The sequence below is a fragment of a genome, unplaced genomic scaffold, assembly GCF_019419815.1.
Source record: "Pyrus x bretschneideri cultivar Hongxiangsu unplaced genomic scaffold, Pyrus_bretschneideri_v1 Contig115, whole genome shotgun sequence".
NCBI classification, from domain to species: domain Eukaryota; kingdom Viridiplantae; phylum Streptophyta; class Magnoliopsida; order Rosales; family Rosaceae; genus Pyrus; species Pyrus x bretschneideri.
In genome coordinates, this window is record NW_025999408.1 from 482,316 (window position 1) to 494,716 (window position 12,401).

At 41.1% G+C, this 12,401-nt stretch overlaps 1 protein-coding gene across 1 annotated transcript; it reads left to right on the forward strand.

The window, feature by feature from the left end:
- The first annotated feature begins 86 nt into the window (after positions 1 to 86).
- LOC125474041 (transcription factor bHLH95-like) lies at positions 87 to 9,864 on the forward strand. The gene is made up of 4 exons (XM_048577467.1): positions 87 to 509; positions 1,204 to 1,671; positions 3,163 to 3,253; positions 9,530 to 9,864. The coding sequence occupies exons 1-4, from the start codon at positions 87 to 89 to the stop codon at positions 9,862 to 9,864; spliced, it is 1,317 nt and encodes a 438-aa protein (XP_048433424.1).
- Positions 9,865 to 12,401: the final 2,537 nt, after the last annotated feature.

The following is a 12,401-nucleotide window of genomic DNA, read 5'->3' on the forward strand; positions in this document are numbered from 1 at the left end:
TTCATAGTTCATACCCTCTCCCTCTCTCTCTCTCTCTCTCTCTCTCTCTCTCTCTCTCTCTCTCTCTCTCTCTCTGTTTAGCTATAATGGCTGAAGGGGAAGCAGGAGGGTTCACTGAGGGTCTGTTATGGGAAAACCAGTCATGGGCTAATTTGTATTTTATTTCTGACAACTCAGGTGGTGGTGGTGATGAAGAGAAAAATTTGGGGAAGGAGCAGGAGACAGCTGTGATGGAAATTAGTGCAGAAGGTCATAATCAGGAAAAGGCAGTGCCGCCGCCGCCACCTGCAGCGGGGAAGAAGCGGAAAGGAGGAGGAGGAGGTGTGGGCAAGAATGTGAAGGCGAAGGGGAAGGGGAGTACTAGAACTGGTGATAAAGGAAAAGGTGTTGCAGGGGGAAATGAGTCAGATGACCATGAGATGCATATATTGACAGAGAGAGAAAGGAGGAAGAAGATGAGGAACATGTTTGCTAACCTTCATGCTTTGCTTCCTCAGCTTCCAGCTAAGGTAATACAATTAACCATTTAAAATTGATTAAGGGTTACCACTGAGCCTTGTTCCTTTGCATGTCTTAGGCCTCTCTCTCTCTCTCTCTCTCTCTCTCTCTCTCTCTCTCTCTCTTAAAAAGAGACTAGCCTTTCTACTTGCGTCTCTCTTTAGATGAATCAAAGCTTTGGTTGGCCTTTTTGCATATAATGGGCAGTTAATGAGAAAAGCTTTCCTTCTTTTTTATTCCTTTCTGTGTTTCTCCCTTTCTCTCCTTCTTCCATAGCTTTTGAGGAGAATTGAACATGTTTTAATTACTCATTTTGTTGAACTATATGTTTGATATAACTTTCATGTCAAAACAAAAAAAAAGAGGGGTTTCTCTGGAAAGGTAAGGGTTTGTCAGCCATGACATATATCAAATTAAGATCTAACCAAAGATGGAGTCGGTAGATATATACAACCCATCTAGCTGAATTCTGAAACATACAATTCAAATTAAATGTTTGGGCACACGCTAATTAACCTCAGACAGTGTGAGTTCTTAGCTAGATACACCAATTCGCTAATTTCATATGATTACTTTAGGGCATCTAATTTTTTAGGATTTGGAAAAGTATAGATCTGAAGAGCAAGAACAACTATAGATCTACTTTCTTCTTTTTGTTTTTATATAGACAACTAATAATCTCTGATTACATATATATTATTACAGGCTGACAAATCCACCATCGTAGATGAGGCAGTGAGCTACGTCAAAACCCTACAGCAGACTCTCCAAAAGCTACAAAAACAAAAGGTGGAAAGGCTCCAAGGTGTCACAACCATCAATCTGGACCTAGACCCATCAATTAACACACAAGATGTCGCATTCAGTTCGAGAGAGGCATTCCTTGCTAATCATGGGTCCAGTAACTTGGCCACTGCTAGTACTACCCCAACAAGCAACCCATCCAATTCATTCTCAGCCTCGCATTTTGCTTCTATAAACTTTCAAACTTGGACTTCACCCAATGTCGTAGCCAACATCTGCGGCGAAGAAGCACATATTAGTGTGTGCACTCCAAAGAAGCCCAGTCTCTTTACCGCTATATGCTTCCTTTTGGAGAAATATAACATTGGTGTGATATCAGCTCATATTACCTCGGACTCCAATCGTAGCATGTACATGATTCATACTCACGTAAGTAGTTAAATTCTATTTCATTATGATTGTGCTACTCTATAATGCTAGTTAATATATAAGCAAAATGTCTACATTTGCAGAAATTTAATTAAAGTGCTATTGAAAATTTTTGCATGACTTTGTTCCAGCCAAAAATGACTGAACCCATTGTGTACACTGTTTGAGTCGCCTCTTGCGTCACGTGAGAAGCAAATGTATTCTATAGGAGATCAGTGGCGGAACTAGGTTCTTAGCGTGGGATGGAGTGAGATTGGATGAAGATGGGTTAGCATGATAGTTGTGTTGGATTAGGATTCCATTAAAAAATGTAATAATTAAAAAAGAGGAAATTACATAAAATGGGATGAGATCCGGCCTTGTACAAAAACCAGCTGGTTACGCCTATGAGCGGAGTAAGCAAGTTTTCCTCAGCGCTAGACCTCTTGCGAATTATGTACCTAGAAACCATAATTAAATTTTCACCATAAGGTTCGTAGTTCCATTGGTAGAGCATATGCCCACACACTTACAACGAGATCGACTCTTACCCTCCAAACTATTTAGCCTTTAAGCCTCCTTATTAATTTGTAACAAATCAAGAAAATACTAAATTTTAGTAGTTAAAATGAAAGAAAGACGTGCATATACCTATAGAGACACCATACTATATAGTACCTATTAGCATTAACCTTATTAGGTTATAAGTTGGCAGCATTCAGTAGTTCCATCGCAACATGGTGTGAAATTTCAGTACATGATACGAACTACATCGAAAAAGCAACTAGCTAGAGACACCATGATATTAAAGAGAATTTAGAAGATTGTTGAAGCAAAGTTGTTTTGTGTAGTTCTGCTCAGGTCGAAATATCATTGAATTCATTCCTATCTTATTGATCGCAATGGAAATTTTCATTGCATGACTGCATAGACACATATATCATTACATGACTGCATAGACTGCATGGACACATAGACACATATATCATTGCAAAGTTGTTTTGTGTAGTTCTGCTCAGGTCGAAATGTCGTAATATGGTATTTTTCATTACATGACTGCATAGACACATATATCATTAATTGAATTGAGAAAAACCTTCATTAGGATGGGTGCGTCGCGCATCCGCCCCTCACATAACTTGGTTTTGGATTTACAGAAATGTTATGAGTCCCATGCTATTATTGTGACAAGCCGATGCACGCCCACGGCTAGTTCTGTCTGTCCATAGAAGTCTCTCCTTTTAATTTCATTTCCATACATGAATTGTTGAGTTTGCTAAGAAAGTTAGATCTGTGAAGCTTATATCACTGCAAATATCTTTAATAATTGAATTGAGAATAACTTAGGTGAGACGGACGAATTGTCCATTTACGGGTCATGTGCTATTCTTGTGGGAAGCCTAGCACACGGCTGCACCTGTTTGCATCCGCACCACAGAAGTTTTTCTCTGATTAAATTTCATTTCAACATTAAATGTTGCAATTATACTTAATTACTGTGTCGCTTCGCAGGCAAGGGGAGCTCCAGATCAGTTTTTTGAGGTGTTTCCTGCAATGGAAATTTTCAGACAAGCAGTAGCAGAGATAATGCTAGTGGTCGAAGGTTGTTGATCAAACCTCGGCTGGAAACTTAAGTCCCCAAAAGTTGCATCTCAAATCGTTGGTAGTTTCAAGTTTTTTCGAAGACTAGTTCAGCGTCGTACTTAGCTTGCTATGGCGATGTACATGAACTTGTCTGTCTTTTTTGTTTTTTTCCTGGTCGACTGTCGGTTTTCATTTGCCCTTTTTTTCTGCTCGTATGAATGCATGGTAAGGATGTTTTGAACAAATTATGGGTTTTTAAGTCTTTATTGTCATGCATGATGTTCATTGGGAAATTTTACTAAACAGATCAAGTTTGGTTGGTGTAGTGAATTATGTATTTTGTTCTACCTTGAATAAACTTTAGGGTTAATTTGACTTGCCAGTCAGCCAGACTAGACCACCTAATCGGAGGTCGGAACTGATGATATGGAATCTGGCTGTTCAAATCGGGTTGATTAGGGCTCTCAACTAGAGGAAAGGGAAGGAGCTTTTGATCAAAACCGTGGCTCAAGCTGTGCCACTCTGTACCATGCAAACTTTTTTTGTTACCTATGATGCTATGTGAAGAATTGAATCAAATTGTAGCTCAGTTTTGGTGGGGAAGAGAACAAGGTAAGCGAAAGATTCATTGGCTTAGTTGGCGTAAAATGTGTAAATCCAAGAGTGAGCGCAGATTAGGATTCAAAGATCTTTGTGCGTTCAACCTAGCCTTGCTTACTAAACAAGGATGGAGACTTATACAACAACTCAAGTCACTTGCTTCTCAGTTGTTCAAAGCTCGATACTATCCAAATACTGACTTTTGGTAGGCCCTGGTGAAGACAAATCCCTCTCTGTTGGAGAAGAATTGCAAAGGCTTGCAAGGTTATTCGTTTAAGAGCATGATGGTGGGTGGGGTATGGCTCATATATAAAGGTTTGGGGCGATAGTTGGTTGCCTAGGAAGAACTTTTTCAAAGTACTTAGCCCTATCCCTGCGGGGTTGGATCATATATTCTATCACAGTGAATAACTTAATCGAGGATGATGGTGGTGTTGCCTGGAATATGGAGGTAATCAGTAGCATTTTCTGCGAGGAGGAGGCTAGGTTGATAATGTGCATCCCTTTAAGTATCTTCAAACCGTCTGATACCTTAATTTGGAATGTTTATATAGATGTTAGATTAGCTACAGACGGGGTTTGGACCCACGCCGTCTTTCAAGGGCTTAACACCTTTTCACCACTATGGTAAAAGACCACTTGCTGAGAAATGCATATCACCTAGCACGTTCTTGCAGGGATGTCAATGGGGATGAACCCAGTGGGTCTTTGATTAGAGCCCGTATGCCTGGGAAAGTTAAGGTGTGTGTTTGGAGAAGTTGCATGAATGCGCTACCAACTAGGGATAACCTGAGAAAACGGAAAGTGATTACGGATGCGTCGTGTTTATTTTATGATGGGGGAGCAGAAACAGTTGAGCATGTACGTAGGGTTTGCCCGAGGTCAGCTACTTTTGGTTCTGTAGCCCGCTGCGGATTAGGATTTGGGGCGATAGACATGGGAGAGTGCTGGTATGGTATGCTTTAGCAGGGTCTTTGTCAAGGAATAGTTTCAACAAGGTGCTAGTCAGTGGCGGATCCAAAAACTAATATTAGGGGGTCAGTAAGAATAGCACGCAAATTTTTTTTTATATCAGAAATAGCATGCATATCGCCATTTCATCTAATCTTGGTAGGCCTGAAGTCATTTGAAAAGGTATAATGCACACCTGTTAATGCCTCATTTGTGAGAGTAACTAACATGTTCCAAGATTGCTTCCATATGAATGCTTAACAAAGAAACACACTTATCTTGAACATACTAACAATGTTTGATATTGATAGGAGCATATTTAGGCGACTTACTTAGCTTGTTTTCGTGCATCTATGTTGTTAATTCATAGTTGTTTTAGTAGTTTAAGCCATTTTCGTGTGTTTTTAGGTTCATATGGCTAAGGAAGCAAAAAGATGCATTTTGGAGCATTTTGGAGCAAAATTGGGCTTGGAATGGATAACATAGTTTTGGAGCCAAAGTGTTGGACGAATTTGAAAGCCTTGTATGCACTTTGGACATAAAACAAAGGGCCTAGCCCAATCAAACAATCCTTTGAGCCATGCAAAACCTCTAGCCCAATCAACAAGCCTTAGCCACATGCATTCACATGCATCACAACCCCAAAACCATCAAGAAACACCCATTCACACACACATGCACTCACATGCATTCACATGCATTTCCACCTTCCTACTTCATCATTTCACCACATTCTCCCTCTTTAACTCACATGCACCCAAACAAAGCCAACCTAGCTAACCCTACATGCATTATTTATTCACTCTTCATCATTGCATTCATCACCAAAGAACTCCCCATCATTGCCATGCATTCCCCCTAATTCCATCCATCTTCCACACCTTTCCAACCTAGCCACATCCTTTAATCATCCCCCCTTTAAGTTATGATTTTATTTCCTAACCCTACATGCATTATTTATTAACTTTTCATCATGCATCCACATTCATTCCAACACAAAACACACACATGCACTTATTCTTTCATCATTGCACCACCAATTCACCCACATGCATTTCCAACCATTCACACCCCTTTAATCATTCTCCTAGCTATCATTCACATGCTCTCCCATCCATTCTCTCCCTATATGTTCCCTCCACTACTCCTATAAATACCCTTGCATTCATTCATTCATTCATCATCTCATTTCATACACAACACACCACAAACACTTCCATCTTCTCCCTAGCCGTGAGTTTTTCTTCCATTTTTCCTCCATTTCTTCCATTTCCATAATCCCCCAATCCATTCAACACACCTACAACATCCCTTAGTTCTTGTGCCACAATAAAGAGGAAGATAAGAGGGCCTAAACGTTCATACAATTCACGTTTGAGTTGTTGGAATGTTTACGCGTTTCTTTGATTTCAAAGTTTAAATTCAATTCTCTTTGTTTTGTAATATGAGGAATGGAAGATAAGAGGGCCTAAACGTTCATACAATTCACGTTTGAGTTGTTGGAATGTTTAGGTGTTTCTTTGATTTCAAAGTTATGAGGAACTAAACCCTTTTTAGCTAGGGGTGATTTCAATACCATGATTATTTATGTAATATGAATTGATGAATTCCGGTTATGAACTCTTGATTCGTGAATGCAATTGGCTTAACTATTTGATGATTAACTTATTTGTGTTTGTTGATTGAGGGTCGACACTTAATTAGCATGCATGAATATGTGGCTAAAGTTTAAGAAGGTTTCACATAATCGTTACTAACTTATACTTGAAAGTAGTGAAGGTCGCTTGTCACGATCGCGTTAAGTTTAATTCTTAGCATGAGTAACATGATGTCATAGTTGCAAGTGCTTTGTCAATGCTTATGGTTTTCATTATTCTTAATGATCTTCGATTGTATCTCTATTATGATGACATGTAGGGAACTTTTGAGAATGTTTTGGGTTGTCGAATGATGCCATCCAATCCAATAATTTAAGGAAAATCTGAGGGTTAACTAGTGATGTCACGGTTAATTTGGGGCATTGTCGTTCATAATTCAATGAAGGAATAACTGGAAATTGATTCATATGCATAAATATCATGTGTGGAGAAAGAACCTCTAGCTAATTCACCAACCATCTAATTTCACAACACTTGTTTGCAATCTATCCATATTTACAATTTGTTTTGTTTCCAAGTATCCATTTTAGTTTAAATTCGTCCAAATCCAATTCCCCCTATTTCGTTGAAGTCTTAGTCTTAATCTTTCTTATTTTTAGTTTTGCTTTCTTCGAGCATTAAATAGTGTTTTATATTGAGTTTTTATGTTTTTAAGTCAATTTAGAAGGTTTTAGCAAGCCCTCCTAATCCCCGGTCTAGAACGATCCCTCACTTATCCATTCTACTACAATTGTCAAACGAGGGTTTAATTTGAGTGTCAAGTAATTTTCGCATCAAATATCATTGCATCCCATTAATATGTTTGTCCAAGAATGATGATGCTTTGTTATTCACTGAGATCATCATTTCATTCACTCTTCTTTCAGACATTTTATCATGTATGAAGCCAAATCTAATCTTTAAAGGGGCAACACCCAAGGTATCCATGAATATTCATCGAAGTTCGGAGGGTCAGCACCCAAGGTATCCATGGACGTTCACCAAATTTCCTGGAGCATTTGGAAAAGTGAAACTCCTTTTTGTTGAGAGGCTCAGCTTTCAACCCCTTGGATATTCATTGCGAAACACAAGCTTGGTTGTAGGAATTCTAAAAATGGCATGACCTGGAAAAGACCAGTGTGGAGCCATAAATAATCTTAAAAATCATGGAGCTGATACATAGATTATTTCTCAAGAAAGACAAGATTGCCCCTATTAAATAAGCAGGGAGTAGTCTCATTCACCACGCCCAACTAAGGTAGAGCAGGCATAGATCAACAACTGCTCAAGGCACCTTCGCCCGTAGGAAATGTCAGAGGTATTTATGATAGAATAATCTCTTATTCTTATCATAAATACATTTCTAATAAGAGAAGACATATTTTAAGTAAGTTATCCTAATTCCATTTATTTAGGATATTTACCTAATTATTTCAAGATATTTATTTACATAATTGGAATATTCTCATCTAAAATACCACATAGGGTCAGCCACCCCTAAACCCTAGAGGGCCTTTTCTCCTATAAATCCATTTATCTCCAAAATTCAGTAAGCTTTACCTACCCCAAAAGAGGCTTTTTGCTTCCCACAAACACCAAAGCCCCTCTTCCCTATTTATCCTGGGTGCGTGAGGCTTTTGACCTTAATCTTAGATGTTATTATTTTACGGGTGCATTTTCGTCAAAGGAAGAGACGGTGGAAATTTGCATCCACAAATTGGTGCTTTCATTGAGAGCTCTGATCCAAAGACTTGAAAAAGACTCTCGCTTTCAACTTCCTTCGTTCGTAGATCTACGACTACGATAGAAGGAAATTCAGAAACTACAACCAATGGGACCCCCTACGTTGATGGACCAATCGATGGAGATTGCAACGTGGCTCCACACCATCGCTCCTCAAGGCTCACCACGGCAAGGATTGCACCTTTGCCACCACGAGGCACCATGGCCATGCCAGTAAAAGTTGCTGCCGCTATAGTGGCCCACGGGGCAGCCTCCACTCAACGCAAGTAAACCCTAGGGCAGGTACAACATAAGTAGCCAACAGGCGCAGACCCAAGCAGCTGCTCGCCCTCGACAGCAGCCTTTGGCGCCTACCACCTTCACTTGGAAGCGAGTTGCCCAGACTGAGGAGCCCAAGCCACGCCAACTGAGGCGACCTAGTGCCCGTGTGCCTGACCTACTCCCGCAGCCCTCTAGATGGTCCAGTATAGTCCCAGATCAATTCAACCAGCCAAATCTTGATTTCAAGATTGACGGTTGAACCAAGGTATTTTCACCCCACCTTGTTGTAGATCTAACCTATCCTGGCTTAAGCTTTACACCCGGAGTCTATTACACTTCCATTACTCAAGCAGACGTCTACCGTCCCAACTCTTTCACTCCAAATAGCGAACAACACCTATGCCGACAAGTCGCCGAACTGAGAAGCACCCTCGCGCAGTTGACTACCTTGGTGAATCAGCTATTGTAGTGCACTGAGATGTAGCGTGCCCATATGAGGTGTCTTGAAGTAGGACAAGGGCAGTTGATGATGTTTCTCTCTAGCGGCGTCCCAACAAGCAGCCTTTCGACCAACCACAAACCGAGTATTCTGGCAGTGTACACTCCCGTCTGGGCCCTCGAGATAGCTTATATACTCTTGTTTTAGCACACGAGTAATCCACTCACCTGCCAGGAATGTACCACATGCACCTCATCTACGGAATAGACGAGCTGAGCATATGGAAGAGCAGCCGAGACCAGCAGGTTTAAACCAGGGGCAGCCAGAAGCCGCACTGCTCTAGTAGAGGAAAATTTAGGAATAAGTAAAGAGGCTCCTAACTAAGTGATTGTGCAGATTCCAACGCATCGAAATTACAGACGAGGCCTTTTATAGGGACGTGGCACGTATGGGTATATCACTTTTCACGGACGAGATCGAGCAGATGGAGGGAGACGGAGTCTCTGAAAGGCACTTGAAGCACTTCTGTAGCATGATGATCTTTTACAGAGATAACGTTGCTTTAATGTGCAAGACATTCACCACTACTGTGTAGGGTGAGGTGCAAGATTGGTTCCATACCTGCCTCCATAGTCTATCTGGAGTTTCGACAAACTTTCCGTAGTTTTCACTAAGGAATACTCATCTTACCATTCGATCAAGAAGAAGTCCAATCATTTCTTCAACATCAAGAATAATTCAAAGGAGTCGCTCCACGACTATGTCAAAAGGTTCAAGGCGGAAAAGGCGAAGATAGTCGACTGCAACGACTCGATCGCTAGCGCAGCCTTCCAAAAGGGACTCCTAACAGATCATCCTCCATTCAGAGAATTGATCATGAAGGAATACCTGACTCTAGCAGACTTGTTCGTTTTAGCAGAGAAGCATGCACATTGGGATGAGGCCCAACGAGCAAATAAGGCACTTGAGCTGCCTTATAAGGAGTTTGAGATAACTTAGAAGAACGTAGACAAGAAACAGTCCAACGATCGAGGCAGGCAGGAGACCAAGCGTAGAGACCGGTCCCCGGTAAGAGGAAGTTAGGCCACCAAGAACTATACTAAGTTCTCGATCCTGATCAACTAGATCCTTCATGACCTTAAGAGTGAGCCTTGGTTCAAGTTGCCAAGATAATCCAAAGTAAACACCTCAAAGCTGGATCACACTAAGTACTATGCGTTCCACCGAGGTCCTGGTCACACGACCAACACCTGCTATACTTGGAGGGACTACCTAAAGAAGCTGGTGAATGAGGGTAAATGCAACAGATACTTATACTAGCCAGCTCCGTAGCTTAGGAGGAATGTAGATGTAGAGGAAGAACTGTCTGCCAAGACCATCAGAATCAACGGCATCTTCGCCAAATCCGAATACTTAGGGGCCACAAACAACTCGAAGAAGAGGAATATCCAGCAGGCTATAGCAATCTCTTAGGTTCAAGTAGCAGACGCCAAACCTGGGCCCATCGTTGGTTTTATCGAGCAGGATGCTAAGGGAGTTGACATCCCACACGACGATGCTTTGGTAATGTCCGTGTAATTGGTACACGCTATAGTCGACAGAGTGATGGTGGACAATGGAAGTATAGTAAATCTACTTCAACTATCCATTATTCAGAAAATAGGCCTGGAAATCACAATAATACACCGAGCAAAGGTACTCACTAGATTCAACAGATACACCTTAACTGTTATTGGCAACATAACACTCGATGTGAGAACATTGATAGTAGTCTCAAAGTAGACATTCATTATAGTCAGCGACTCGTCTCTCTATAACGGGATTCTAGGAAGACCCTGGCTAGTGAAACTAGGCTCCGTAACCTCCGTTGAGTACTAGAAAATCTAATTCTACATCTTGGAATAAGGAGTTGGAGAGATTAAGTTTGACTAAGCCGCATCCTAATGATGCACAGTGCAAATGTTGAAAGAGTCAAAGAATAAGTCTTTCACCCCTATAGGAACTACTGAGGTTGAAAAGGACGATCTTACAACTAAATAACAATTATAACAGGTGGATCAAGATGATGGCATTTAAGATGACACACCGAAAGAAGAAAAATGATAGATGCTAGAAGAGGACGTTGAATATATGATTCTTGATCCTGGGAAGCCGGAGAAGATGGCTAGAATCGGTTCACGACTAAGCCCAAAGGAAAAGGAAGAACTCATAGCCTTCATTAGGAAAGACCATGACGCTTTTGCATGGTTACCTTCCTACACGTCTGGCATTGATCCCAAGATAACCTGCTATAGGCTACATATCGACCGTGTTGCTAAATCAATGATCCAGAAGGGAAGACACTTCGTTCTAGAAGGAGTAACGATCATTGAGGTAGAGATAGACAAGCTACTAGAAGCCAGATTCATCGAGGAAGTGGCGCATTCAGTATAGTTAGCCAACGTTGTGCTGGTAATGAAGAAAGAGAAGGGAAAGTAGAGAATATGCATAGACTACACTGACCTCAATAAGGCTTGCCTAAAAGATCCATTCCCGGTCCCCCGAATTGACTTATTGGTGGACTCAATCGTAGGGACCCAGCTACTTAGCTTCTTGGATGTATATTCCAGCAACAATCAGATCGCCATGTTTGAGCTCGACAAAGAGAAAACTGTGTTTGTGATCAAGCGAGGCACCTACTGCTATAAGGTTATGCCTTTTAGCCTCAAGAACGTAAGAGCTACCTATCAAAGGTTAGTAAACATGATGTTCAAAAAGCAGATTGGGGTTACCATAGAAGTCTACGTCGACGATGTCATGGTAAAAGGAAAATAATGGTCAGACCACCTCAGAAACTTGGAAAAGACATTCAGTATCCTTAAGGAGTACAAGATGATGCTTAATCCTGCCAAATGTACATTTGGAGTCTTCTCAGGCCGATTCTTAGGGTATCTCGTAACCTAAAGAGAAATCGAGTTGCATCGTACCAGGTCAAAGCAATCTTGGATATAAAATCCCTAACCACTTTGAAGGAGATCCAAAGTCTGACCGGACGAGCAGCCGCGCTTAACTGATCGATGTAAGCTTTTTTTCAAGGTCATCAAGAAGGCCCAGAGAGATAAGTGGGACGACAAGTGCAAGAAAGCATTTCAAGACTTGAAGAGATACTTGACATCACTGCCGCTATTATCCAAGCCGGAAGGAGCCGAGGAATTATCCATTTACTTGCCAATCTCAGACGTAGCAGTAAGTTTTGCCTTCATACGAGAAGAGTTGAAGGCCCAACTAATAGTATTCTACACTTCTAAAGCTCTTCTCAATGTGGAAACAAGATACCCGAGGATTGAAAAGTTAATTTTGGAGCTAATTGTTGCAGCTCGGAAGCTTAAACTATACTTTTAGGCTCAAACAGTTGTCGTCATGACTCAATATCCTTTACGATCTATCCTACATGGTCTAGACGTTTCTCAACGAGTGATGAAGTAGGCGATGAAACTCGGCCAATACGACTTGGTTTACCAACCCCGCACAGCGATAAAAGCTCAAGCCTTGGCAGA